The sequence below is a fragment of the Aricia agestis genome, chromosome 8, assembly GCF_905147365.1.
Source record: "Aricia agestis chromosome 8, ilAriAges1.1, whole genome shotgun sequence".
Lineage (NCBI taxonomy): Eukaryota > Metazoa > Arthropoda > Insecta > Lepidoptera > Lycaenidae > Aricia > Aricia agestis.
Genome location: NC_056413.1, coordinates 17870510 through 17897009, shown reverse-complemented (window position 1 = coordinate 17897009; position 26500 = coordinate 17870510). Strand labels below are relative to the sequence as shown.

Sequence of the window (26500 nt, the reverse complement as noted above, 5' to 3'; positions counted from 1 at the left end):
TGGAATGAGAAGTTTTATTATGGTAGTCAATTATTTACAGGTAGAATGTTTACTAAGTATACCCTGTATACCATTGGACTATGGAGGCACGGCATACCTGACTACAAAATAGCAACCGTAGCGTTAGGGTCAATTTATACCGCAACGCGACGCCAGAGTAGACAGAATTATATGTCTATTGTGGCGACGCGTAGATGTATTTCTCAATTTGTACTGAATTGAAAGATTTCATGATTGTGGTGAGACGTCTTGCAAATCTGTCCAATCCATATATACTTTAGAAATGCATTAACGCGTCGTGTAGCGGTCTGAATTGACCCTCAGTGTACATTTTGCGGTTATTAATAAATATTATAATGTCCGATGTCCCCCCTCTCGTGCTCTATACGTGGATATGTCATAGCCTCATAGGAGTCGGCCCTGAATTCGAATTCTCGTGTCACACGTGAAACCAAAATTCGAGGCACACGAATTTAAGTCACAGAAGTTTCGGAGCCAATTCAATATCCGAAACAATCGAACCAAAATTCGAGGTGTACAGAATTGGCACCCAATAGCCTCGAAGCCCATTCAATGCCAAGAAACAATTAAATCTTTGCTCTTTGGTACACATAATCCGACAGCTTCATTCAGTGCGATGATCGAAAATATTTCATGTCGAATTTCGAGTTAATAGATAGCGCCTCGGCGCGGAGTGCGGACGTCAGAAACTGTTAATACAATAATTAGATGTTGGCAACCAGTGGCGTCTTTAGGTAGCGCGGGGCCCGTAGTAGTCTGGGCTTACTTTCGATTCACCAGATTTTTTTCATGTTTCTTTGCGGTAAAAACGTATTTTATATACGTCGTTTTTATATACTGGCTTTTTGCTAATTTAACAGATTCCTACCAGTGTATCTCATGTCTCTCCAGGATCGACAGGGGTTGCTAACCACGAAAACCCGTCGACTCTACCTCAGGAAGCCCGAGGGACGAAATTAATTAAAAGGAAATACGAGTACTATAAAGTTTTACTTTGTATGTATAATATTTGAACGCCAGTCGTGGCCCACAGTCACATACTACATGTTCGAGCGCTGGGCCTCCCTGAGCGCGGGGCCCGTAGCGCACGCTACGATAATATGTGTTTGTTAATCCGGCCCTGTTCTCGGCGTGTAAATAGATTTGAGAATTAAAACTACCCGCGGCCCGCGCCAAAAGCGGCCATCTTCCTTTCTACGCCATTTCGCTAACAAGCTGATTCACTGCGACATCCATTTTATGATTTCATATTATTTTGCACTCGATGTTTGCCTCATTAGGCGGAATATCTCTTGGAAATATTTGTATTGAGTTTTTGCGGATATTTATTTGAGTGTCGCTGAAATTTTAAAGTATATTTTTTGATAAAAATTGGCCTCGTGCGCTCGGTTCTTTACGCCAGGTTATTGGCGCGCCTAATGTCTATAATTAGCAATATTTTGAACTAGAAGACACCGTTGCACCAAAGCTCGGATAAAAAATGTCCTATGTCCTTTCCCCGGACTCAAAATATCTTCATACCAAATTTCTGCAAAATCAAAAAGAAGAGGTAACGCATTTATAACATGTAAGTATTGATTTCATGTAACCCTATCAGTGTTCTTCAGCACTAAAAAATTAATAATATTTTTTTTAAATTGGCTGTAATTGTTGACTCCCAGTACTTGCCCTGATTGGACACATAGACACTCTGTTTTGTTACTTTGTATAAAAAGACACACAGGATTTTTTTGTAAAATCTTTAGGCAGCCATTCTCTTTAAATAACCCCAAGGATACGTTTATGCAAAGCAGTCGATATTGTGTGGCACATAAATATGTCTATCGGCCGATCTATTGACAATCCCTCTTTCTGCTTACTCGGTCCTATTGACAATAGAGACTTCCATTTATAGACAACTTTTTCTTCTTATTGGACTTAAACCAACATGGAGACTAAAAATCATTTCCATGTTATCCGAGCTTATAAAGGCATCGCTTTGTGTGTATGTGATGTTAATGATTTTTATCATTTTACTAGATGACACCCGGAACTCCGTTGCGCGAAAATTGGTTAAACACGCGCGAACCGTACATTTTTCAAAGATAAAAAGTATCCTACTCCTTTCCCGGGACTTATTAAAGTATCTCCAGGTGCTGAAAAAGGATGCATATTAATTTTTTTTTTATGTGATAAGGGGGCAAACGAGCAAACGCAAACTTCCGTCGCTCATGGACACTCGCAGCATCAGAAGAACTACAGGTGCGTTGCCGGCCTTTTAAGAGGGAATAGGGTAATAGGGGAGGGTAGGGATGGGAAGGGAATAGGGGAGGAGATTGGGCCTCCGGTAAACTCACTCACTCGGCGAAACACAGCGCAAGCGCTGTTTCACGCCGGTTTTCTGTGAGAACGTGGTATTTCTCCGGTCGAGCCGGCTCATTCGTGCCGAACCATGGCTCTCCCACGTATAAACTGTAACACATACGTAGACTGCCAAAACCCTTCTTTTTGCCTTCACCGAAGTCGGTTAAAAAGTTAATGACTTAATTTAATACGTAATTTCATATTCACATTACCAAGTTCGCGAGTCGCGTTTGTGCATACAATTAACGAATCGGTCCACGAGCTTTATGGACCTATTTCCAGGGTGAATAGAGGCGATAATCGCCTGCACATTCAATTATAAGCCGGGGAGTACAATAAAATTGTGTGAATGTTCGTCCAAATAGGCCGGCGACATTTGGCGCGCGAGCCTGCCAAGACAAAGCCTTAATGTTGGGGATGTCTTCATACATTTATGAGATGTGCATCGAGTAGTGTGGGTAATATGTACTCGTCTATCATAAAAAAATAAAATATCTTTTTATTCGAAATCGGTATTACAAATACACTTTTTGAACGTTGGGACTACGATGCCTACCAGTTCGGGAACAAGCTGATAGAGAAGCTATCGGAATGTAAACTAGTACTAGGTTTCGGAGTTTTTTTTAAAGAGAGCGTATGTCAAAACTTCTTTAAATTGAGTGTAAGACAGTAATTATTAAATGTGTCTGAGTGCGTGATCTGTGCCCAGTGTCTGAGTTTTTTTTACAAGAGTTTATCTTTTCAATAGAGCTTTTGATTGGTTGACTTTTTAAGCTAGTCAATAAGAAGCGCTAGGAAATACTCCTTCAAATAACTCAGAAACTGGGCACCACTCCCGCACTCAGATATGTTTAATAATAACTTAACTTTAATGAAAATTTGGAAGTTTACTCCATTTCTGTCAATCTCTTCATTAAATTAAAGTGTAATTATTAAATGTCGAGTGCGGCCTCTAGTAATTTTGGTGAACGGCAAAATATTTCAATCATTTCTTTTGGCGCGTACCTATATATCACTTGTCGAGTACCCTATAATCTTAGTCAAGTGTGCAGTGACTCATCAGTGCAAACCAAAACCTATGTGAACGTTTTCATCAATCAATCAAGTAAGAAGAATTTGCATTTGACTGCATTCTGAATAGTTTTCAACTAGTGTATAGGTGTGAGTGATGTACTGTAGTGTGTGTACAGGGCATGGGGCATGGGGTGAGCGTCACTACTGACGGGGCGTGCGAGGAGTGACCATGAAGAGGCTGTTCAGCGTTTTCGCGCCAACCGCTTTCAGGTTAGTCCGTATTGCTTAGTTCAAAGACGTCAAGTAGCTTGTAGAGTCTGCTTATATTAAGGATGCGATAATGAAGTAAGAATTATTATGCTTAGTAAATGACGCCCGCAACTCCGTTGCGCCATAATTCGTTTCAAAGTATTTCTATACCCAGCAAAATCGGTTCACTGGTTTAGGCGTGAAGAGGTAACAAACAGACAGACAGAAAAATATAGTCAAACACACTGTCGCATTTATATTATAGTACCATCGAAGAAAATGATTCATAGGCAGATAGCGGGCCTATGTTATTTCGTCCGATTATGTCAATTCAATATTAGTCGTGACGCGACCAAATTATGCAGGTCCGCTCTGTACGTGTGGTAGCAATTGATCACGTGGTAGCAATGAATCAACGTAAAGTAACAACTTTAATAATAATATTTAATAACTATTTCTAATTGTGCTGAAATCTATGAACATGCGGCTCGCCTCGCTGCGCCTTGACGTAATTTGCGCGTAGGTTATGAATTGCTTTGTCCACACTGTGCCTTTTTCTGTTCGTCAAGGGCATGCTCGCGACGCATCCAACATCCATCTGACCGTATCCAAAACTTCAAAAATGACAATGTTGGCGTTTCGTTCACGTTGATGCACTCAAGTTGAATGAAAGAAGATGACGAAAATTGAAGGCGAAAGCGCATAGTGTGGACATAGTTAGTTTTTTGTGTGCCGACAACCTTACCGTGTACGTTTTGAACCTTACTTTCATAGCCATAAGGAGTTTATAGCGCTGTATGAAGCAGGAAAATGTTTTTACCAAATCAATGTTTGAAGATTGACAGTCACATTTTATTATTGTATTAGATGTCAGCATCTCATTTCCCGAAAGATCGACAGGGTACGGAACTGCGGTGATGAAAACCCCGGACTTTTTTCCGGACATACTTATAGCTGACGTTACGAACGAGCATAAGGATCGCCTGATGAAAACTTTACTTACTGTGCTACAAAATATGTGTAATAGTAAATGCAGGGGAGACCTGAGAGGTCTATCATCTTGGTTTAATGCTTAACCAGGCTAACGTTAAGCTCCATTACGTTTGTTTAATAAGGCCTACAACCATGGTCGACTTCCTGATTCCTCCTTCCTTGGATTATGGAATTTCGTAGCGCTTAGTACGTAAACTAGGCTAACTAGACTCCTTACGCTTGGTAAAACAGAGATGCCTATAACTTTTGTCGAATTATTGGAATTTTGTATTGTTTAGTGCGAAAACCAGGCTAACTAGACTCCTTACGTTTGGTAAAACATGTATTTAACTTTCGTGGAATTCTTGGAATTTCGTATCGTTTAGTGCGAAAACCAGGCTAACTAGACTCCTTACGTTTGGTAAAACAGAGATGTCTATAACTTTCGTCGAATTCTTGGAATTTCGTATCGTTTAGTGCGAAAACCAGGCTAACTAGACTCCTTACGTTTAGTAAAACAGAGATGTATTTAACTTTCGTCGAATTCTTGGAATTTCGTATCGTTTAGTGAGAAAACCAGGCTAACTAGACTAAAACTGAGAGCTCTATGATCATGGTAGTATTCTTAGTATTACACAGCATTTAGTGCGTAAACCAGGCTAACAAGAACCCCGTATGTATGTCAAAGCGGGATGCCTAATTTAGTGTGCTTAAGCCGTTTTTCAATTCAGTAATCATTTAAAAAGGATAATGGGGTTATAGACACAGGTTTATTGTAATAATTTGTATGTATTTATTGATTATTGATTTTTTTAATGATTATATTAACCATTTTATTATGTTATGACTAATGACTACTTTCTAATAATGTCTTAAATTTAATTTTACTTATCATTATTTGCATGCCTAAATACTATAGGTAGAAAGAGTGAACCATGTTTAATAATTCGACAACATCTTGTACTTCTTTCTGCAAATAAATTATTATCATTATTATTATTATTATTATTATTATAGGTTATTCCGGAAAATTTCACCTGCAACTTGCTGACCCGGCAAATGGTTGTTTTGATATATTACACGTGACACTATAATATTAATATATTATGCATATTATGTAGGTATGTCCTATTGAGTTCCATGTATTAAAAAAATGCGATGCGTAGTGTTAAAAATCTAAGCATATTTACAGACAGCGGGAAACGAATTTTCGTATATTACCTAGTGATGAAAAGTCGTACTACAATGTGGCAATCTAAAAACTGCGAAACACAGCTGGTGTTGTATTGTCTTTTCACGTCAATTAAACTTGAGAGTGCTTCAGCATTGATGGGTCGACTGGACTGGAGAAATACTAGTCACTACGTTTTTTTGAAAAATCGAAATAGCGATTTTTGATTTAGGAGATACAGCATCAGTAGTTATCAAAGATTGTCTATGCTGTATGTCGCAGACCTTTTAGGCTAAAATGCTCTTGAAAATTTTGACGTCAAAGAAATAATAGAATTGTATGGAAATTGACACGGCCAAAGTGACATGCTCACAATCAAATCCCATAAATATAATATAATATCAAATACATCTTGATTAAATGCCCTGATATCCGGGTATTCCCTTATGATATACCGAGGCAAAAACAATTACATCTGCCCCTGTTAAACATTCTTAATATCTGCAGTACTCAACATACTAAAATGAAAATATATACAATTAAAATTGTAATTATTATGGAATCCTTTCTTAAACGCACTTGCCCTGTCCTACATGCTAAGAGAAAGGAACTACAACTCTACCTGAAGACTATAAAGTCTAAATTTGAAAGTAAGGTAGAAACTAGAAAGGCTTGACTTACGTTTAATTTTTTTTGTTTTTTTTTTCGAGGAAACGTTATGTACTGCGATTTTATTATCCCTGTGTCGAGTTGTTTCATTAAAACTACTGTTAAATATGTTCAACTTCAAGTTTTTCAAGTTTGCCAAGTGCAGTAAGCACAATGAAAGAATGATGTAAAAGTTTTTTTGGAATTCCTGCAATTTTTATAGGAAACCCCTCGTACTACCAGGCCCACTCGTGTTGTCTGGCATAATGGAAGAATATTTTGATTAAAATATTTTAATATAACAGCGAAATATTTATTGTTATTTTTCCGTATCCATCAAATAATAATTAAATGTCTTTAATATAAATCCATATTCAATGAATACTAAATACTAAACTTTTCAAATTAAAACATGAATGTTATACAATATATTTTTATTTTAAAAGTGTGTGTTTGAATGTCTGTTTGTCCGTTACGTGTGAAGCCATACGAATGATACGAATGGGCCGGCTCGACCGGAGAAATACCATGTTCTCACAGAAAACCGGCGTGAAACAGCGCTTGCGCTGTGTTTCGCCGAGTGAGTAAGTTTACCGAAGGCCCAATCCCCTACCCTATCCTACCCCTTCCCTACCTTCCCCTATTCCCTTCCTTCCCTACCCTAGACTATTCCCTCTTAAAAGGCCGGCAACGCACTTGCAGCTCTTCTGATGCTGCGAGTGTCCATGGGCGACGGAAGTTGCTTTCCATCATGTGACCAGTTTGCTCGTTTGCCCCTTATTTAATAAAAAAAAGCCATTTTGAGTCAAAGAAATGTATTTATTATGAATACAGCAAAATATAAGTTAAAATAAAATACAAATGTAATAAGTAAAAGCTAGTGTTTCTGTGTAGAACCTTCAATTATTTTGTAGTGTGTGCTCAACACGAAATTTCAAATTAGAACAGTTTTCAGTATGCACTAGTAAGACTTTTATGTCTATTAGAGTTAAGTATACTATAATAATAAATAATATGTACTTACAAATTACAATAATATTATATAGTCGACTTTTGGCTCAGCCGGGACCTTGGAAATAACATATTTTGTAGGTATATCTGATACCATTTAAGTAGAAAAAACCGGCCAAGTGCGAGTTGGACTCGCCCATGAAGGGCACCAGCAATAATGTTTATTTTTATGAAATTAAAAGTTTTTGATTTATTTTTATATTTCAGTTGATTGAAAGCTAAAAAAACTGGTAGTTTTTATAGTAATGTACATCATATTATATTTTTTTTAGAGAATTATCACGCCCCTACTTTAGAAGTTAGAGGGGGGGGGGGGGGACACAACTATTCAGGTTAGAAAAAATATATATTAGAAACCTCAATATGATTTTTGAAAACCCATAGATACCCATAGATACCCCACACGCATAGGATAGATGATTTTTTTTTTGTTTCAGTTGTACCTATGGGGACCCCTGAAATTTTTAATAATTTTTCCATTTTTGTATCAAAATCTTATTGCGGTTTACAGACTAAATCTACTATAGCTCTTATAGTTTCGGAGAAAAGTGGCTGTGACATACGGACGGAGAGACAGACAGACAGACATGACGAATCTATACGGGTTCCGTTTTTTGCCATTTGGCTACGGAACCCTAAAAATGATTAACACTTAAAGATAATTCTTTTGTTGAGCGAGCTTGCTAAGGATTAATAATATACAAAGAATATACAATTTGACGACCTGACTTGACCTTGTGGCTCAATGGTTAAGAGTGTATGGCAACTCAAGCCGGGGGCGCGACCCCCGGCTTGAGTTGCCATTTGGATTTGAATCCCGCCGAAAAAAGTTTTCAATGTTCCTGGGTGATGGATGTGTATTAAATATGTGTATTAAAAATCTTAAATATATGTATAGTATTAAAGTATTAAATATATTTCCGTTGTCTGGTACCCGTAACACAAGTCCTTCAGGTACTTACCACGTGGCCTGTGTGCTTTCTACGTACACAGTGAGGCACTATAAGATCAGCTTGTATAGCTGGTTTCATTGAAAGTGGCTACTATTACCGAAACTGGTGTAGGAGGCATTATAATCTGAGATACAATATAACCTTAAAAATTACTATCCACTTAATAGACACACGTACAAATAGAGTGGTAGCACAGTTTTAATGAAATAGTATAACGTTGATCGATCTCTGTCAGCTGGTCGGGTTGGTCGCCCGCTCCGCGCCGGTTGACTTGTTTCTCCAATTGATTCCCCGACCATTATGCTATGTTTTATAATTTATCGTATCGTAGGTATCGTAATATGATATATTAAATTATATGTATATACCTACGGATCATGTAGGCCTCATAATAGGCCTTGTTATTTTGGCTATTATAACGATAAACGATTCTACATCCTATCTAAGACACCTATTATTTTTCAAAATCGAAGTATTAAGTAGGTAATAAAAGACGCTACGATGAACAGACATGCATACGTAACTGTCTAAAATCATCATTCTCAATTTTAGCTTCACCGTAGTCGGCATAAAATATATGTGAACACTGCTCCTAAGTTGAATCCTTATTTTACGTGAATATTATTCAATGTTTTAAACACTCACAAATTGTGTCGCGATGCACTTTTCCTTTTCCATGGAAAGTGGCCGAAACGGCGAAAAAGTGCTTCGCGCCACAATCCTTATTGTTTAATACAATGACTGACTCAGTTCACGACTCAGTTTTTTATATTACACAGGATATTTTTTATATTTTTTATATTCGACGACCTCTGTGGCTCAGTTGGTGGGCTGTTGGTAGCTCAAGCCGGGGGTCACGGGTTCGAATCCCGCCGATGAAACAAAAATGTTTTTAAAGTTCAGCTGGGTGATGGATGTGTATTAAATATTATGTGTATGATATAATAAAAATCTTAAATATATGTATGTATATATTGTATAGTATAACAGTATTAAATATATTTCCGTTGTCTGGTATCCGTAACACAAGTCCTTTAGGTACATAACACGGGGCCAGACTGACGTGGTGTGAAGCGTCTATTGATATTATTATTATATGACACAAATACTTTTTTTATTAAATCTAACAGATATTTTTTTAACATTTATTAGAAGTCTGTACTAAGTACCTATTTTTAAAAATATAATTTCTAAGCATCTTGAGCAATCCAAAATTGTTTTATTAAAAAAAAACAAGTAGACTGATTACCTAATCTTTTACTGTAGAACCGGTGTTTGACCATTTTAATTGCAAAAAATACAAAACATACAGACATATAACTTTTACTATCTTTCTACAATAAGACCTTAAGTCATAACTCATAGCAAAATTGATCAAATCAAATAAATGATTTGATTTGATAACTCATAACTCTATAGAAAATATTATAATATAAACGCAGATTTTACATTATAATGTAAAATCTGCGTTTATATTATAATATTTTCAATACTTTTATAATTTAGTATGTAAATATTGTAATCGTTCATATTTTTTGGTAAGTATGTAAATATTTTGCAGTGAATCTTTGTACAGGAACCTAGGTAATTACTATCTTGAATTGAATAATAACTTAAATATGGTAAATATTCTCGTATGGGAAATTATCTTGGTACTACGTTTGTATAAGAACTGCGAGGGCACCCGGACTCTTAAGTTGTATTTATACGACGAAAATGTATATTTCGCTAGAGTCCCACTTTTAGTTGAAATACAATGTTATAAATCCGTCAATGACGCTGAAACACTCGTATATTTAAAACGCAGTAAAAAGTCATTTATTTACAGATAATAGTATAATCCTACACGAAAGCGACCTAATTTTACCGTTGAAATCGGAACGAATAGACGCTTAAAAGTGTATTTTGTTTTGTAAATTATTAAAGTAAATCAAATTTTATTACACTCAATTTAATACCTGGATTATTATAAAAAACCACAAATAAACGGCAATATAAATATGAGCACGTGTAATGCAATAAAAACTAACGGTTCTACTTTATAGTCGCCATTACGTGTCTCGGCGCGTGCATTTTTTAAAACAGTTCACAAATATTAATAAAAAGAATGTCAAATAGATCGCAGGGCCCGCTATTATTAGCGCGACCCGCTGTCCACCGCCATCGGAGTTATGATTCGATTTAAGAAAAACGATGAAATAGAAAAATCGCGACGACATAGCAGCCTGACTCCAGTCCGCCCTACAGCATTTCGCGCGTTGGTCGGCAGCGGCGCGGCCCACGTTCTCGACCTTCGCTGCTTAAAATCGTAAAAAATAAATAAATTACACATGGTTCCATTTTCGAAATAATACGAGTGTGTATATGTGGTGCTCTGTGTATAAACAATGGTACCGCTTCGGTTTTGGCTTGATGGATCATTTTGGCGGGAAACCGGGGCGGCAGCGAGTTTGACAGATGAACTTCCCGCGCTTTCTGTTCAGGTGCGTTCTTGTAATGTGATTTGTTTTTTTAGAGATGACTATTGTGTAGAAAATAATGTCTAGTTGACCCACATAGCGCGGCTGATTTAGCGGCCGAAACATCAAAGCCGGTACGTACAAGTGGTCGAATCGGGATTTATATTTCTGAACGTACGACTGTTAACCCTATTTTTTCTAACTCTCAAAATTGTTGGCCAAAATTAGACAAATTTTCTTTTTAAAAACCCAACCTCAGCGAGCCCTACGTAGAGACGTATCTTCACTTAACCTTTTTCGTAGTCAAAAACATTAAAATCCACATTAGCAATTTATTTGTAATAAAATAGTATTAGTAATTAGTAGCATATGAATGGTGTAATTGTTGGTAAACGTCGGTATGTGCGGTCGGCGGCTTCGGTCTGACCTACTATAATACTCGTCAGTATTCAATTTCGTTCTATTGATTTTTAAATCTAACCCTTTATTGTCATTTGTCATTGTTACCATTGTGATGACTCTAAAATTGTAATAATAATAATCATTAGTTACATTAATTCTTTATGTTTTTCTAAATACATAAACATATTTTCAGTCCTTGTTCGTTGCTCCTTAGGCATAGTTCCATTTAGGTACATATTTTGCACTAATATAATTTAAATCTTGCATGAATACACTATCCTTCAAATAAGCGATGTACATGTACATAATAATATATACCAGTAAATATTATTTACTTGCTATTATTTTTGTAGGACAGTCAGTTGATTTTTAATAATGTAAATTAGAATTTTTATTAAGTATATATTTTCATAATCATTTCAGCATCTTTCTATTTATTATACAATCTATAAAGACATCCCGACTTTGAAAAATCCATGTCTCTATTTTAAATAAGTAAATGTAAATTATTGTAATAGGCCATTTGCATTTATGCTCTACCGAGCGTGAAGCTGTGCTATATGCTATATGCTATACATGCACCACGTAGGCCTGGATGGGCACTGAAAATATGCAAATGCAAGATTCATATGCAAATACCAAATTCGTTGAAACACGAATCTGTTTCTTTTTACGCTCGTGAAGTGAACGTTTTTATTACTGACAGATACTGCAGCTCGTGCATATTTGTTGAAACATCTTTGTTAATGGACGAATAAACGTTGGAATTAACATTTCAGATTTATATTATGTCAGTAAAGTTGATTCATGGGCGTATACGTAATATGGTCGGACCATATTCCCCGCGTTCCATTTAGCGTTAAAAACGATCAAAACGCTCAAAATGGAGGAATTTTGAGCGTTTTGATCGTTTTTAACGCCATTATGTCATTACGTTATTTTATGACTAAAATTGACTTGACATTATGTTATAATAATACACCCTACGAATAATTAAAACTAAGGAAACGTAACTCCCACACTATTACCGTTTTTTTGGTTCCTTTCGAACTGTCATGTAACGTCAGCCTGATACCGCTCAAGGTCACCTAAATATTGCAAATGTATTGAAATGTGTACCTACACTTTTGACAAGTATTGTGGAGCATGTTTTTTGACGGAGTTACTATTCCTTAGTTTTTATTATTTGTAGAATGCACCCCATAACGATTTCGGAAATGGTTGCCGGTTTTATTCAAACTAGACCACTTATGCAGCAGCATACTTGTCACAACTCTACCAAACAACACAAGTCTGGTATCGGTCTATAATTGAATGTTTCTGACGGTGCGCACAAAAACCCAAATTATGCTCATGTGTATAAAATTTAAACTATAACTAGAAGACCCGTTGTGCCAAAATTCGTTTATTCGAGAACCGTAGTTTTAGTATCCTATGTCCTTTCCCGGGACTTAAAGTATCTGCAAACCAAATTTTAGCAATGACGGTTCAACGGTTTGAGCGTGAAGCGGTGACAGACAGACGGACCCACTTTCGTATTTATACAATGTTCGTATGGAAGTATTAGGTTTAGGTTTAAAGATTCTTTATTTCTCAAAAGATTACAAAATCGCTTACGAGAAATACCTACATTTTGTGACTTACAACTAATTAACAATTTACATGTGCAGCGAGTTCATTTAAATTACAACACAAAGATTACACATAATAAGACTGATAGAAGACTACCCACATTTTTTTGTTTTACCAAATATAATATAATAGATATTCAGTATAGCAACATTACAATAAATAATAACATTATGTTACTTGTTAGAATGAAAAGGTAAGATTTAAAATATTTTCTTTTGACAATATTTACATTTCATAATGCTTATTTTAATACATGTTTTATTATATTACAGTAATGTGTGAGTTTTTTAACATCATAAGAAGTGCGTGTCTGTGTCTCATATTATTGTCAGTGAGTACGTATGTATGTGTGTATGTGGTGTGTGTGTGTGTGTTTGTTTAGAAATAGAAAATTAGTTATTTAGACCCTATTAAATGATTAATTAACAAAGACTTAAAGTTTTTTAAACTTATAATTATCCAAATAAGCTTTCTGAATTCTGCTTATGAACCTTCAGATTCTAGTCCATGCCGCAGTAGACAATCCATACCAGTCCATACTTTACTTTTAACATTATAAATGCGAAAGTGTGTCTGTCTGTCTGTCTGTTACCTCTTCACGCCCAAACCGCTGAACCGATTTTGCTGAAATTTGGCATGGAGATACTTTGAGTCCCGAGAAAGGACATAGGATACTTTTTATCCCGGAAAAATGTACGGTTCCCACGCGATAAACGAATTTCGGCGCAACGGAGTCGCGGGCGTCATCTAGTAGTTCATAACTTTATGCTCCTTGCACTGGAGACGTTTGAAGATAGAGCTTTTTTTTCAACATTTTCACCGCTTTGTCCAACATTTTGCTATAATAATTATCTTTTTCGTAAAAGAAGTTCTGGGGAATTCGTTTTCAGCGGATATATATTATATATCCTACTTGCCAAATTTCAAGTTAGTAGAAGTTATATGTTTCAGAGATTTCGTAATTGGTCAGTGAGTTTGTATAGCATCTCGCTTATATACAAAATATATAGAGATAATATATCGTCACTAGTCATCAATGAAATCCATTATATATAGCAGATAACCAATATACATAAATTACAGAAGAATATAGTGTACATTAGAGAAGTATAATAAAAGTGTGTCCAGTCCATTTGCTGGCCCGCGGTCAATTGGTAGGAAGCGTTTGTCTCCGTAACTGCCATTGTGGCCAAGACAATGGACCCTTTCATATGATACTAATTAGAGAAGAAAATATCTATACGTATCAATTATAGGCGTACCAAATATGTTTTTCAATCATGCATTTATTACTTGGAGGATATACCTGCATAAATGTAAAAAAGGCATTTTAGGTCCTTAAAAAATTATCCAGTAAAAGTAGATACCTTAATTATAGTAATATTTGACTACTGAATCGAAATGAAATCGTTTTCTATTCAAAATATTTACGTTGACAACGCTCATGCCGGGGGTCGCGGGTTCGAATCCCGCCTACGGGCAGCTGGAGTACTGTTATAAAAATGACGACCCAGCTACTGCAGAATATTAAAAATTTATAATTAAACAGCTAGCCTCACCTTTTATGTTGAAAAGACTTGAGTTATCCCCGATAGAAGAAATTTCGTTATGACTCCGTTTTTTTACATAATTTATTCAATAAACAAAACAATCTTTATAAATGCGCCATACTACGAAAAACTCGCAGGGTTGCTATTACATTATATTGTATTAGTTACGAGTATTACATTTAGGTAAATAGTACAGTTTTAACTTAGTATTTCATTTACTTTAATTTTAGCTTTTTTTTAATACAAATTAAGCATGCAACGACTATTTATTATATAACACAAGCATTTATTAATATTAAAGTAAAACAGCGACTACTATCACTTATTTATACAAACTGAACTTTTGAGGAAAGACAATTAAAATAGGAATGTAATTTGTGTCGACTGCTTCTGGGAACTTTAAACTTTTATTCACATTGGAGAGCTAAGTTTATAATAGTTTTTGCGAAGGATAACTTGAATATTAATAAGACAATGATTAAAATTTTTTCAGGTTTTAAAAATTAATGCTTATTTGTGTGGAGTTTTTCTTTTCGGTAGTCTTCTTGGTTAGTTAATTTTTGACATTAGCCAATTAAAAGCGATAGTGACTACATAAAATGAAAGTCAATAAAACTTAAGTAACATTAAGGGAGTTTATAAAAGACTAGATGTTCTAGTGAAACTGGATGTCGGTGACTTGATAAGAGACAGTCAATATAATCTTTGGTCTACACTATTTCTCTGTCAAATATCTAACATTCTCCTTTGTCATGTTAATAGTATTGTGTAAATAGTGAATTTTGCCATACCTTATTTCCGTATCTGTTATTTTTAACCGACTTCCAAGAAGGAGGAGGTTTCTCAATTCGACCGTACTTATATATCGCGAGTTTCAAGCCAGAAGGGCGTATAAAAGGACTGAAAGTACTTCCTTAATGATCTTTTGTATTTTAACTATTCCAAAACTCCCAATATTGTGCAATACATCTATTTTCTTTTTAAAAACGCCTTTTTTTCTAATATGCCCATCTGGCTTGAAGCACGCGATATGTTCTTTTTTCTACTAGATTATAAAGGTATCTTTAAACGTAAATACAGCGTTTGAAACGTCTTTTCCATATAATATCAGAGTGATGTCCGCCCGCTAATCTAATGAAGATATAATAAGCTTATGTTAAGATTGCGTAGCGCGTAGGCCGCGGCCTCGGCGTCGTGCGGCCGTGAACACTACCTGTACACGCCCTAACTTGTTATATAGACTATTTTAAGGAGACACTAAGCTTTAGAATCATAGTTTTTATATGTAAGGTGAAACAAATAATTGGTACAGAAAGTCTTATGATTGAATTTTAAGATTTCACTCAAATATCTAAGGTGCCAATAATGGGATGACTGCCAACGATTGGGTAGTCACATTAGCTACTATTTAAGGAGGATAAAAATTAACTTTAAATACAGTTGTGGCAAAAAAATAATATTAATACAATATCTTACACATTTTGTAACATTGCAGCGACGCCGTAGCACCTGCTACGAAAGTGCTACGCCGTAAGGTCAATTCCTTGTTTGAAAAATAAACACAGCTATTTTTAACAACTAGCATGATTAAATGATGCTATAATATACGTTTTTATGTCGTCATATTTTATGCCGTATATTTGTCGTCAAATATGCGGCATTTGTCACTAAAATCGTGTACCTTATAAATCATAACAGCAAAAGTTTAGGAAAACACTTTGACATTTTTACAGTTTAGGTTCTGGATTAACACATAGATTACTTTTATACCTAAAAAGTAGTGTTTTCGTTGTATACTACAAGATATACCACTAGTAAAGACTAAAAATATAACATCATTATATTTGCAGATAAGTTCTGTATGGTATTTAAATAATAATTACAAGTGATCGAACCCTTTCAGGCGATCGTCAAGTGTTCTATTCCAGAATATTACACCAATATCATCATGGCGGCGATCGGGGTTTAAATTGAGAAAACATACCACATGTCTAGTAGATAGGTCGATATCGATTTGGGTTCATAAATATTATTTATTTAATGCATATTATTATATCTTTCAGTACAGAACAACCTAATACGACATTGATATATATCTGAGATCTAGATCGTAATAAAAATCCATTCTAATATTATGAATGCGAAAGTGTGTCTGTCTGTCTGTCTGTTACCTCTTTATGCCCAAACCGCTGAACCGATTTTGCTGAAATTTGGCATAGAGATACTTTGAGTTCCGGGAAAGGACATAGGATACTTTTAATTCCAAAAAATATACGGTTCCTGCGCGATCTAGTATCTTATTTAACTGAATGAAGATTTTAACATAATTTTTCTGTCAAATTCTTTATGAGAGTTAACTTATCATTAAATCTTTCTGAGTGCCGTTATCAAGATGAAACATCACATCAACAAAAACCGGTGGTAGGCAACGTAGTTTCTACATTCGACTTTCAAAAAGTGTATCATGATACCCATTTTGAATAAAAATACATTTTATTTTATTTATTTATTTATCATCAGATTATTAGAACTTTAAGAGTTACTTTGACTACAGAAAGTCTTATCATTGGCATTTCTAGCATTTTCTAACAAAAATCGAAATAATAAGATACTTTGCAGTACTTAGTCACATTTAACCAGAGCCCCTAGGCATCACGTTTATCGTATATACAAAATCGGCGATCTACGAATGCATAATAAAATAATAAAGGAAACGTGTTGGCTAGGGACTGAGCACCAGTTAGAAATTACCACTCATTATTTGAGTCGGTTAGGTAACATAGTTAATAACATAATCAATAAGATCAAGGTAGTTCATAATCCTGTGATATCACAATCCATTGAACCCCTAATCGCTGGCTTAACCTGGCCAAGCCCGAGCCAGCGCTGGAACCAGTAGATAGCACGCTGACGTGATAATCCATTTTTGATTTGCGTCGCAATTTTTTAATCGATTAAAAGCGTAGTATAAAATACAGGGTGTAACAAAACGAAGGGCCTGTTTCACCACTTCCTGATAAAGTGCCGGATAGGCTATCCACAAGTTATTTGACAGATTCTCCATACTCTATCCGTCAAGTTAAGTGGAGGATAGCCTATCCGGCACTTATCAGGCCTTAAGTGATAATACTTCGGGGCGTGTATGGGTTCCCTGTTTAGAGTTCACTGTGAAAGTAGCAGCGCTGAAAGAGTAACTTTTTTAATTTTGTATGGGAAAATTCATGGCGCTCGGGCGCTTGCCCATACAAATCACAAAAAATACTCTTTCAGAGCTACTACTTTTACAGTGAACACTATACAAACCCTAAAGTATTATCAATTTGTTTTGTTACACCCTGTATGGTCGCGGATTGCAATGAGGCTTTAACGGAAGTATATTTTTAGAAAAGCTAAGGTACTGGTAGTTGTATTAGTCAATGAAGGACAATGTATTACCGCATATAACGAAGACTATCTTATAATATATAAAATTCTCGTATCATAATGTTACTTACCGTACTCCTCCGAAACGGCTTTACTGATTTTTACCAAATGAGAATCGGCTACTGGTTACTTTTTATATTGTTAAGTGCATTTGTTGAATAAATAATAGTAAATTATTACAACTCGAGACTGACGGCGACCATTGTTTGTGCGACGGGATAGCGATGGACGTTGCCATGCGCATGGTGCCATACTTATTTAGTCAATTCAATAACACTAGCTATTTGACCGAGCTTTGCCCGGTATTCGATAAAACACGAATAAAATGACATTTTCTAAAAATGATTCCTAGCTAGATCGATTTATCGCCCCCGAAACCCCCTATATACTAAATTTCATGAAAATCGTTGGAGCCGATTCCGAGATTCCAATTATATATATATATATATATACAAGAATTGCTCGTTTAAAGATATAAGATAATATGGGTGAAATACTTTATATGGCAAAACAACGTTTGCCGGGACAGCTAGTTACTGTATAACATAAAACTATAATTTAGTTCCTCACGCCGGTTTCTATTCCAGCTAAGAACCGGCGTAAGGAACTCACAGGCAAAAAACTGAACACACTATAATAAGGAACAGACACACATATCTCATACAAAGTCGCAAGTAAAAAGTTGGTGTCTCGGTGTCCGCGCGGAAATTTGTCAAAGGGCCCATCTGTCAGCCGCCTCCGCCTTCCGGGGACCTCATATGTCACGTCACACAGGTGGACTTTTGGGATTTGATGTCTGAAAGTTAGGATAAGTGATAGTAATTAATTAGAATATTTTTCTTAGCTCGTCGTCTAAAATATATGGTTGATTTTTTGACAAGCCGTTTATTCAAATTCAAATATAAATTCAAATTCAAATCATTTCATTCGGGCATCAGAGGCCCATATAATAAATAACTTAAATATAACATACATATTACATGACGTACTGATTCATGACGACAAATCGGACTTGGACGACGATCATCACCGTGAAATTCGACATCGACTATTTGACCCCGTAAACACCCCGGTTTCCGACTTGCCTACCCTCGATGAATTTATTAAAGCCGTCAATCTATTACCTACAAAAAAATCTGCCGGCGAAGACAAAATTTCTGACATTATGATTAAGCAGGCTTGTCTAACGGCCGGATCAGCGATTTTAGAAGTTTTCAATAAATGTATTGCAGAAGGCACGTTCCCAAAAATTTGGCGAATTGGCACAATGAAATTAATTCCAAAAGCCGGTGATAAGCCACCTGATGACCCCAAATCTTACCGGCCTATAACACTTTTACCATGTTTAGGTAAATTATTAGAGCGTCTGGTTGTGCCCCGCCTTCTACCTGGCGGGCTGAAATTTAATAACCAGCAATTTGGATTTACCGCCGGAAAATCGACGATCGATGCGGCAATCGAAGTCAGAAAAATAGTGAACTCATCTGAATGTAATTACGTAGTAGGCATATCTTTGGATATCGCAGGGGCTTTTGATAATACCCGGTGGCCGATGCTACTACTAAAGCTTGTCCCTCGGGCATCCCTGAGATCATATCAAAGGGTTTTCGTGGTTGGTTACCACTGCTGATCCTGGCGACACAGGAGTTGCAGTGGTGGGAATGTGTGGTGGGCCTTTTGCCCGTTAAAAAAAATACATATAATTATATAATAATAAAATACCTTAAAACGAACATACATATTTTATATATACTTAAAAGCTAACACTGTCACATTTTGCCGGCGACGTGTCTCTCTTCGTTCCGGAGTCTCCCCCGGAACCTCCGATAGGCTACATCCATCGGCCAGAACTCCGGCGCCTCGAAAGTCGACAGAAGATTCGTCGGTACTCTCACTACATTAAGGCTCTAGGGCATATCATATTCATAAGCAAACTATTATATTTACTCAAAAACATATTTTAAGATAAAACATAAGAATAAGTGTCTAAACACACTATGCCGAAGTATCTCGGCGGAAATTCCGCATGATTACGTCAGCAACGTCAAACGCATACAATATAACGCGACGCAATTTCGGTATGGTGTGTCACCGGTAATTTAAAATGCTTTGCAGGCGGAATCAAGCCGAACTTCCGCAAAAAAAATCGGCATAGTGTGTTGAGACTAAGTAGGTACTCTTAAATATTATGAACCCTTTTACAAATAAAAATAACTATCTTATATATAAAAATGGATTTTCAAATGTGTTAGTCGCGCTCAAACTCGAAAACGGCTGAACGGATTGGGCTGATTTTGGTATTAAAATATTCGTAGAAGCCCAGGGAAGGTTTTAAGGTGACACGAAGTTCACCGGGACAGCTAGTATTTTATAAGATCTTCTTGTCTTTATCTGGTACACTGAAAAAGTAGCACGGCAGACAAAATATACTTTGAGTTGACCAGATGCTGCCGTGCTGTAAAAGTGATAATATTACATTATCATACCTGCAATGTAACTCTTTTTTGTAAACATTTAAATCCTTCCACAAAACCTCAATTATAACCTCGAGTATAATTCGCCAGGCGCTGTCTATGAGGCGATTGTCAAAGGTTCAGTGACCCGGTGCGCTAAAAACCGCGAACAATCAGATCAGTAAACAATGCATCCATTCATGAAGACGACAACTTCTTACGATCATGCCAGACTTCATTAAACACGCCCTGTGCAATTGCACTCGCTTTTAACCGACTTATAAGAAGGAGGAGGCTGTTTATGTTTAGTGTTATTATACTCAACTTTGGCGTAAAGGTGTAGTATGTTCATTGTTTAATGTTCATTTATTTTCATGTAGCGTCTAAACTAGTGATCCGATTAATGGATGTGTTTTTTATTATGCTATTTCATAAAGCTCAATAATTGAGGGATGTTTAAATTCTAAATTTCGAGAAAGTAGTAAGTAGCCGTTGCCTAGAAACCGATTATACGTAAATATACAAGAGATTCTCATTCAAAATATAAGTTTTTGAAGTAAGTAATGTTGAGTTCTTAGCGCTAAAATAGTAAACGCCTGAACAGAGGCACAGAGATAGATTCTTGTCCTGATCTATTATTCCCGTGGGATACATTTTAGCTCAACGACAAAGAACACGGATAGTTTATTATTTACTCTAATCTCTATTTATAGCAGTACAAAGTTAAGCATGACAAAGTTGGTAAAACAGCGTTGTTTAATCGCTTTCACGCGTCTGTAGTTGTTGCATTTACTTTTGTGTTTGAACATTTTGAGCCACCCTAGTGCTAACAGGAATTTACGGATTGGTTGCAGAAAACAGCAAATGCACTTGAAGATTGTTATTTAAATTGAAGTATAGTTTAACACTGGTCGAGCGTTAACTTTGACCTGACTGTACAGGTGAAAAAGAGTTTGACCGGTTTTTGTTGGTCATGATACTTCTGTCGAAACAAGAATCTGTCTATCTGTCTAAACCAGAATCTGTCTTAAAATGAACGAGCCTTTATTTCTATCATTGATCTATCATAAGATCAATTAGTTAAGACGCTGTTTTAATTTGAAAAACAGTATTATAATTATTTTATCTTCGTCGTTGCGAATAGTTTGATATGATTAGATTAGACTCTCGAAAGTTTGAAAAACTAAAGTTTAAATGAAAACTGTTGTTACGCTAACAGTAATTAGTTGAACGCGGTTAGCGGCAGCTGGTTTACGACGTCTTACGTGTAGTTAACTGGAGCTAACCGGAGTTCGCTAACTGGCGTTATCGCTCTTTGTTTTTCGCCCAAACTTTTGATTAACCAAACTCTGATACTTAGCGACGTTGTTAAATATACATCGACGCTTGCTTGCTTCGTTTACATGTAAACTATCTGCATAGGATTTAACTCGGTTTAAGTTTTTTAAGAACCTATGCTGTCCTTATGCTGCTGGCTAAGGCTTGCACTTATTTTTTTAACTTTTCTCGATCTTACGTGACCGTAGCTTTATGTAAATTCATACTAAACATTTATAGTGTCTTTTACTTCATTCTGTTACAGAATGGATGTTACTGGTGCAAATCTATATATTTTTTAATTTCTATATGTTTTAATGTGTTCCATTTGTCAGTCATATCGGCTGTATTATTAATTTTTTTTTTTTTTTTTTTTTAAAGAAGGCAGGTCACTGTAGCCCTGACGTCACTGCGACCCATGAGGATCTATTGTGACTCCTTCGCACTAGAGTATCATCCCCAACCCTATACTGCTCATAAATTGAACGATATGGTTGGGGTTGGTGCCACGAATTTCCTCTGTGGACGAGTATTCGTGGCGACCAAGGTGCCTGTTCCTGCTCTGTAGTAGAGCAGGGCAGTCGAGGAGAAGGTGAATAGGTGTTTCATCCTCCTCCTCACAGAATCTGCAAGTCATTATGCTACAAATACCCATTCTGTTTAGGTGTTTGTTGAGCTTGCAGTGCCCAGTTAGGCTTCTGGTAAGGATTTTTAATTGGTTCCTACCCAAGGTGAGCACTAATTCTGATTGTTTCTTGTTGAAGTCAGGAATTAGTGCCTTGGAGTGTTCAAGGCCAGGGGTCTCAGCCCACTGCTTCCTGCATAGTCTGTGACCCCATTCCTTGAGCACTTGCTTTGTGGTACTGGGAGTTATACCACAGAATGGTTCTGGACCATATATGAGACTCTCGGCCCCAAGCCTAGCCAGCTCGTCAGCGGTTTCATTGCCGGGGACGTTGCTGTGGCCCGGGACCCATACTAGGCGGATGTTGTTGTTCCTTCCCAGCATGTTTAACGTCTCAATGCATTCCAGAACTAATTTGGACGAGACTTCTGCGGCAGTCAGTGCTTTAAGTGCAGCTTGACTATCGGAGAAGATAAAAACGTTTTTATTAACTAGGGCCATCTCCAGGCTTTCTAGTGAACAACCGAGGATAGCGAAGACTTCAGCCTGAAACACGGTCGCAAGCTCCCCCAAACAGGCGTATTTGCCTTTTGGTGGCCTGCCTCCGTAGATTCCGGCTCCCGCACGGTTGTCTTTCCTTGATCCATCCGTGAACCAAACTATGTCGCTAGGGCGGACATCGATTGGATTTTTCCTTTCCCAGTCCTCCCTGGAAGGTATAAAAACCTGGTACTGCTTCGAAAAGCTATACACCTTGATCATGGCATCTGATGGCATGGCCATGATAGGTGATTCACTGAGAGACTGTTCCAGCTGTCGAAATGGGGTGGAGACCCAATTCGTCCCACCCGCCGTCCTGGCCCTGAGAGCCACCTTTTTGGCCTCCATCTGAACAAGCAGAGGAAGCGGAGTTAAGTTGATCAGGGCCTCGAGGGAAGCGGTGGGTGTTGACGAGAGTGCACCCGTGATTATTAGACATGCCAGTCTCTGTACGCTGTTTAGTCTTTTGTGACAGTTTACTTGTTCAGCCTTTTTATGCCACACTGCGCAGCCATATGTGGTAATCGGTCTCACTACGGCTGTATATAGCCATAGCATTGCCTTCGGCCGAATACCCCATTTAGAGCTGACAAGCTTCCAACAGGAACCCAGAGCACATCTAGCCTTTTTCGTAATATACTCGATGTGCTTATTCCAAGTGAGTCCTTTGTCTAGGATTACTCCTAGATATTTGACATCACCCGCAAACTTAATAGTTTTCCCAAAGAGTGTTGGGGGTCTTAGTCCCTCCAACTTCCTCTTTTTGGTGAAAGGTATCAAGACCGTCTTATCAGCATTTACTGTTAGCTTGACCCTTTGGCACCAATTCTCGACGACTCTTAGTGCTGACTGCATCAACCCAGCGACCACCGATGCGCATTTTCCCACCACCATAATCGCCAGGTCGTCAGCGTACCCTTGAGCGTAGTAACCTATGAGGTTCAGTTCCCTTAGTAGCTCATCCACTACCAGGGACCATTCCAGGGGTGACAGCACACCTCCTTGTGGGCAACCTTGTGTCAGCCTGATTTTGAGTGTCAGGTCCATAATAGTCGATGAGGCTACCCTATTGTCGAGCGTGGCTTTGATCCATTTCCTAGTTGTTGGATCTATATTCTTTGAAGCCAGGCCATTTGTGATAGAGCCGGTTGAAGTGTTGTCGAATGCGCCTTCAATATCGAGAAAGACACATAACGCAATCTCTTTATCTTCAATTGCTCTATCAATCCGATCTACCAAGTCCATTAGGGCCGTCTCGGTAGATTTGCCTTTTTGGTAGGCATGTTGTCTTTCATGCAGCGGCATTTTAGTGAGATAGGTGTCCCTTATGTGTAGGTTGACCACCTTCTCCATTGTTTTAAGCATGAAAGAAGTGAGGCTAATTGGTCTGTATGACTTTGGTAGAGCTTTGTCTCTGTCCCCACTTTTGGGTATGTAGGACACCCTTACCTTTGTCCATGCCAATGGGATGTAGCCCCACGCAAAACTTGCTCTGAATATTTTCAGTAGCATAGGAAGGATAATGTCCTTGCCCTGCTGTAGGAGGGCCGGAAATATATTATCCTCGCCGCCGGTCTTGTAAGGCTTGAAACTGTCAATTGCCCAAGTGACTCGGTCAGGCTTAAAGATCACGGAAGCTCTTCTCCAATCGTCAACTGATGGTCTCGTTTTAATAATCGTATGAGAGAAGGCTTCGTGATTTTCGAGATGGATACTGTTGGGGAAGTGAACGTCGGCTAGTAATCTTAGCGTTTCTTCCGCCGTTTTAGTGTAAGTACCATCTGGCCTTTTCAGAGTGCTGGGATGAGAGCTAGGGGCCTTAGATATGACTTTATATAGTCTGGAGGTTTGCGAGGTGTTATTCACTTCCTCACAGAACCTTGCCCAAGAGCGTCTTTTGGCCTTCCTTAGCTCCCTATTAAACGTCGTCAGGGCGGTTCTGTATGCGTCCCAGTTCCCGTCTCTTTTGGCTCTGTTAAACAGAGCTCGAGTCTCTTTCCTGAGTTGCGCCAGAGTACCATTCCACCAAGGTACATTACGTTTATTTGACGTTTTCTTAACAGGACAGCTTCTGAGGTAAGCATCATTCAAGCTATGCTCCAGCTCTCCCACCGTTAGTTCCAGTTGTTCTACGGTCTTGACAGCTTTGTTGACTGCTGCGAGGTTTAACTGCAATTCCTCTCTGAATACACTCCAGTTTGTGGCCTTAGGATTCCTATAAGTTACCTCTTTCCCAGGCATACTGTCATGTATATCAAACCTAATGTAACAGTGATCGGACAGTGAGTTATCGTCCGATACATGCCAGTTACAGGCGCGATGTCGTATAGGGCCTGTGCATACTGTTATGTCAAGGACCTCCTGTCTCAGTGGGTTGATAAACGTTGGTTTAGTACCCTGATTCAAAGTGTGGAGGTTATTAGTAAGTAAGAAGTCAAATAGTTTCTCACCTCTGAAGTTTACGTCGGTGCTGCCCCAACTTGTATGATGTGAGTTGCAATCACTTCCCAGGATAAGTTGGATGCGCTGATTCTCGACGTAGTCTATTATCGGTGATAGCTGCGTAGTGGGGTCTTGAGTGTCTCCAGGTAGATAGGCGGAGCAAACCATCAGTTTGCCTGCAGTCCCTCCGGGCTCCTCAATATACGCAGCTACAGTGTCATCTGTACACAGGCAAGAGACACACAAAAATTTCATCCTCTTGCTGAAGAGGATGCAGGATCTGGGCCTCTGGCCATGCTGAAAATAAAGTACGTTACCTGCCAGTCCAAGGCCCATCACCGTGTTCCCGTTGACCCACGGTTCTTGGATTAAAGCAATGTCGAGCGCCTCCCGGATGAACTTCTGACAGAGTACATCTGTGGCAGCCTTCGCGTGTCGTAAGTTGACTTGTATTACTTTAATCATTTTTTTTTTTTTTTTTTTTTTTTTTTTTTTTTTTTTTTTTTTTGTGTAGTGTTACTGTGAAGTGTAGCTGTAGAGTGTTAAAGTGAGTATATGTGGATGGATGTGTGTGTGTGTTTAGTCTGTGTGGTGCAGGTTAGGTAGTCGGAGCAGGGGGTTTCGCGCCACTTTGCGACTTGAGTGCTCCTGCGCTAATGAGGGCAGCTGTGCTGGCTTCCTCACAGCGCAGGCGCCCCCAGAGCCACCACGTCCGCGTCCGCGTCCACCACGGGACTGTCCAGGCCTACCCCTACTCGCAGTTGCCACTTTCAAGGGAACTTGAGGTCTGGGATTGGTCTGAGCAGCCGGGCGTCCGCCTCCCCTGCTGGTGTGCACGTGCAAGTTTTGTGCTTGCACGTGTAGGGTGTTGGGCTGAGCAGTAACAGTGGCAGATAATGTGCCGCTGCTGCTAGCTTGGGGCGGCGCCGTGCCTCTATAGCCTATAGGCTTAATAAGAGGTGCTGGCCGCCATCCTTTATGTGAGGTGTGGGGCTGGGAAGTTGAGCCCAGCAGAGGTGTTGCCGTCACTTCGTCAGACCCTACAGGGTTTGACAGGAGTGCCGGTTTTGGTCCCTTCAAGCGAAGCTGAACCCGGTTAAACCCGAAGTAGAGCTGAAAATCCCGCTCGGAAAGTAGCTTGACCGCAGATTCGTCGAAGGAAAAGGTAAAAGTTTGACCCTTTCCATCGGCTTTCCTGCTGACCACTTTCCAAAGCCGGATTCCCATACCTCCATTCTGCGAGGTCAGTCGCTTGATGATTCCTACCTCGTCCAC

The 26500-nt window shown here is 38.1% G+C and overlaps 1 protein-coding gene across 1 annotated transcript in view; it reads left to right on the top strand.

Moving 5' to 3' along the window:
* The first annotated feature begins 10629 nt into the window (after window positions 1–10629).
* LOC121729588 (innexin shaking-B-like) overlaps window positions 10630–26500 on the top strand; it is an 83296-nt gene continuing 67425 nt past the window's right edge. The window contains exon 1 of the mRNA XM_042118146.1: window positions 10630–10865. Coding sequence (XP_041974080.1) covers window positions 10840–10865 — 26 coding nt within the window. The 5' untranslated portion in view covers window positions 10630–10839. The remainder of the gene's footprint in view (window positions 10866–26500) is intronic.